General features: G+C 48.8%; 1 gene segment (V, D, J or C); it reads right to left on the bottom strand.

Moving 5' to 3' along the window:
- Nucleotides 1-3,988: 3,988 nt before the first annotated feature.
- On the bottom strand, nucleotides 3,989-4,533 carry LOC118981137 (immunoglobulin lambda variable 8-61-like). The segment is given in 2 exon segments: nucleotides 3,989-4,323; nucleotides 4,433-4,533. Coding segments are annotated over 2 exon segments (381 nt in total).
- Nucleotides 4,534-4,793: the final 260 nt, after the last annotated feature.

Here is a 4,793-nt window from a genome sequence, read left to right on the forward strand (position 1 = left end):
TTTAATGTATCTGTGAAACCAGTTAAAGGTTATAGATATGTTAAATGAAAATTCCAGAGGTTAGCTGCAAAACTGTTGCCATGCAAAACAATTCTCAATGGCCCTGCTCCATTTGTCCCTTTCCCCATCTGACACTTTGGGGGGGGGTGAGGACATCTTAATATTTCCTGGACACCCTGAGCTCTGGACTCCATCCCAACTCCTTTTCTGGGGCCCCCCTCTTGCTGTGCCCTGTTACATTTCCAGTCCCATAAAACTCCTCAATTGTCTCATTTTCACCTATGATGGTGCATGCGTCCACCAATAACAAGTCACCGGAGACGTCTCCAGGAAGAGTCCAGATCATTTAGAAGTGAGATTGGGTTTCTTCTTGCTCGCCCACTGACAGCATCCACATGAGATGATAACAGCACTTCCCTCCCAGGACACAGCCAGGACCCCACAGCCCCTGAGTGGTCCACCAGGGTAAATGGGCAACTCCCACCATGGGTGGCAAGCATCAGACTGGGGCTTTATCTTTGGGAATGTGCAGAAGCGTTGAAGTTGTTACCAGAGTGTTCAAGATGATGACACCGATGTCCCCAGGGGCCCAGTTGAAGCTTCTCTCACTGTCCACAATACCTATTTGTTCACTCAACACACCTTCTGCGGTCCCTACTGTGTGAGAGACTTGTATTGCACTCATGTACAAAATATCAACACAGTTGTTTCCCCGGTGTCTTTACCTAATCAATGTCTATGATAATAATGCTATTAATATAGATTGCATATATTTTAATATACAAACACGTACACATTTTTCCGTGCAGTGTTGTCCACTCTCACTTACTAACTCCACAGGTGAATACCATACTCCTGTGAAGTTTCAATGCTTCCCTCTGAGTAAGTCGCAGCAAACACCACCTCACAGAATCGCACAAGGACCACACAGAAACCAAAGGGTGCCCGTGACCATGACCGTTTCTTGTTGGCTTATTGTAGCACTGGTTGTCTGGAGCATGATGAGGTTTACTTGTGGCTCTGTAATTTATGTTAATTCCCCCAAAAGTAAGTCAGTGAATAAAAAACAAGACAAAACATATACATTCNTCTCACTAACTTCACAGGTGAATACCATACTCCTGTGAAGCTTCAGTGCTTCCCTCTGAGTAAGTCGCAGAAAACACCACCTCATGGGATCTCACAAGGACCACACAGAAACCAAAGGGTGCCCGTGACCATGACGGTTTCTTGTTGGCTTATTGTAGCACTGGTTGTCTGGAGCATGATGAGGTTTACTTGTGGCTCTGTAATTTATGTTGATTCCCCCAAAAGTAAGTCAGTGTATAAAAAACAAGACAAAACATGCACATTCACTGTCCTTAACCCATGATTCACACATGTTTGTCCGTCTTGCATGTCTTGCATATGACCATGCTCATCCAACCACGTCCCAGTCAGGAACATGGAGCCATCCTAGACCCATCCACAACTCACACTGAACAGCCCGGCAAGACCCTAGGCCTGCATTTTCCCCAAGGAAACCATCTGGAACCTTCTCTACTGTCTTCATCTTCACTGTACTCACCTAGATCTGGCCACTGTCCTCTCCTCCAGGATGGCACAGATAGGCCCTCACCTGCCTCCCTGCCCTGCTCACTGTGTTCTCCCATCAGCTGGAAATGGAGTGAGCAGACACCCATGTGTGCATGTCACTCCCACTGACGATCCTTCCGTGACTATGCTTTTCCTTCTCAGCAGAAGTCATCACAGCAGTCAGGCCCGTCTGCCACTCCAGCTCTCCTGCCGCTTCCTAAGGAGCCCAAAGCAACTTTCCCCTTTCATTTGTATGACTGATACCTCCCTCTTTGTGTTCTCACCTGTTATTACAACATTGTGTCCCTCACAGGTACCTCTTTCTCACTCCTACTCATTCTGAAAACCCCAGATTGGACACCAGTCCTACTGACTGAGTGTTTCTGGCCCAGTGCCCCACCCACCTTCCACCCCAAACCTACACAAGCACCATCACACATATGTGCTGGCATTTCACTTAAGTTTTCCTCATAGCAAATCTTCTGGGGCCAGGAAGAAGCAGATACAGAACTGTAAGTACACAATTGGTATATTTTTGGTTTTGGTTGTAATTAAGAAGAGATTTAAAAGTCCTTCAGGTAAAAATTTATTTCTATCACATCCCTGGAACATCCCCGTGTTTCCCAGATTGAAGAATTCAGACCCCTCCTCTCCTTAGGACAGCCTAACTGCGCCCCCTGCAGGATCCTCGTTACCATCTCTCCAGATCTTATGGTCCCCCTGAGGAATGAAGTACCAGATCCATGATTTGGACTGTTTTACTCATCCCTCTGGATCTCACTGGTTAGGGGCCCCGGAATAGTTGTTCACACAGGAAAGAGAAGAGGCTGTTCTGTCTTCTCCAGGATGCACCTGTGGGATACCTGCAAAACTTGGAGTTTCTGAATCTTAGATTTCACAACAATGCCAAGTTATTTCAACAGAATACCTCTCTTGACCTGAGGGAGAGGTTAAAGCTCAAAACAAAAGGAGGTGGATCCTAAATGTGCACCCAGACCCTGGCTCATAGAGGCTCAGAGTGGCCCCTGTGACGGGCTGTGGATCCACCTGACAGGGGGTGTGACTCCCTGAACACCACCCCGTCCTTCTTCTAAGACTCCTTCCTTGGGCTTTGCCTGTTGGTGCCTGTGAAGGGGTCATGTTTTTTAAAACACTGACTAACCTTTCAATGTGTATGTCACTCAGAGTGGCAACCAGTGAAAAGCCACTCTGAGGGTGGTGTTGGGGTTTTGGTCAAGATCTGCTACACCTCCTTCACCCCCACATCCCCCTGGGATCCCCTGAACCATTCACTGCTCCAGCTGGGAGAACTGAGGCTGGCAAGACAATGTTTTGTCACCATCTTAATAAATTTAAAACCTTACAGGTGTTTCTAATCATTCAGAGCGACAAAGAGCTCAAATCTACTCTCTACCCAGTGTCTCCCAGCATTACTAAGGGGGCGGAACTCTGTGATACTGGACACAAGCTCATCACTACATGATTCATGTCAGTTGCTGCCAACACAGTGTTGTTGAGACAAGCAAGTATAGCTCAGCTGGTTCAAGATTCCCAAACTCTGAATCCAGATGGGTGATCATCCTCATTTGGCCCCACATGCAAATGCAAACATCCCAATGTCCTGTGGTGTCCACCCATCAGGCTCCATTGGAGACATTGGTCTCAGCCCTCTGACCTTGAAATTTCCTGGGTGACAGGTGTGTTCCTTTTGTTCTAATGAGGTGACTCTGGGTGGGCTCCTGGGAGAGGCCTGCTCACTCATAGACAGAGGCACAATTTGAAGCCTGGAATTTTCAGACATGCCACCCATTTCCTTGAGGAGGGAGAAGAGCTTAGGTGGAGGCAGCAAACTAATTGAAACCACAGGAGGGACCCGGGAGCCTTGGAGTTATACCAAAGGCCAGGAGCAAAAGCTGGGGACATCATGCTTGTGATCGTCACCTGAAGTGCGGGTAGTCCTGTGGCAGAAAGCCCTCACTGTGGAACTGACAGTGTCTCCAGGCAGTCTTGTGAGAGCTGAGTTGAGTGGTGGGACATCCAGCTGATGTCACAGAGAATTGTTGTTGCAAAGAAAAATCCCCCACACATTTCATGGCCAGAAATGTCAGGAATGAAGGGTTTTGTGTGAATATAAAACAAGACACAACAGTGGGGGAAAACTATGATTTTTTTCTTAAAAATATTAATTTTGTTAAGATTTACTCCAACACTGTGGAGACAATCAGTGATTTGTCACCCCTCCAGCGTGAGTGACCCGGGATGCCCTGTGCTCCCACTCATGACTGTGTTGCTCCTTCCCCTTCCACGGACATTCTGATGCAGAGGAGCCCACCTTACAGAGGCCTCCACAGAAGCTTCAATGGGGCTCAGAGTCATAACCGCTGGGCCCAGGGGTTTCTGTCTCACTTCCTCGTCATCTGAGCCACAGTGAGCAACTGAAGTTGCTCCCACTGCCATAATCTATAGAACAGTAATAGTCGGCCTCGTCCTCAGGCTGGGCCCCTGTGATGGTGAGCGTGGCTTTGTTCCCAGAGATGGACCCGGAGAAGCGCTCAGGGACCCCTGAGAGGCGGTTGTTTGTGTCATAGATGAGCATGTGGGGAGCCTTGCCTGGGTTTTGCTGGAACCAGTTAGGGTAGTTACCAGTAGTGACTGACCCAGAACTGAGGCCACAGGTGAGTGTGACTGTCCCTCCTGGAGACACGGACAGTGAAGGCTCCTGGTTCACTACAGTCTGAGAATCCACACCTAAAACCAACAGCAGAGAGACAGGAATGGTGATAGGAGAAAAAGGTGAACCTCAGATCTGGCTTTTATTTGCCCTCCACCCATAAAAGACAGAGCCCCTTCCTCCAACCTGAGCTATAAGCCAGGAGCCCAAACAGAAGCACTGTCCAGGCCATGGTGGGGATGCTCACAGGAAGATGCCTCCTCAGGCTCTTGGGCTGGAGGGTGGTGTCCTTGGGGCCTTTTCATGTCTCCTAGAACCATTAGGAGAAGGTGTGTCATGCAAATCAACTTTCTCTCATCCTATTCCTGTGTCACCCTCATGTCCCCTGAGGGTCATCTTGAAATAGGCAGATGCTGGTACCTCAGGCAGACCCTCTTCCTCCTAATCAGCCTCACCACGATTCCAGTGGCCTCATTCCTGACTCTGTGCTCCGGGGGTATTGGCCGAGGGCTGAGCCATGAGGTGGGTGGGCTCCCCTCTTGGCCCC

The sequence above is a fragment of the Sturnira hondurensis genome, unplaced genomic scaffold (genome assembly GCF_014824575.4).
Source record: "Sturnira hondurensis isolate 20B ecotype Veracruz unplaced genomic scaffold, ASM1482457v3 Scaffold0023742, whole genome shotgun sequence".
Taxonomy (NCBI): domain Eukaryota; kingdom Metazoa; phylum Chordata; class Mammalia; order Chiroptera; family Phyllostomidae; genus Sturnira; species Sturnira hondurensis.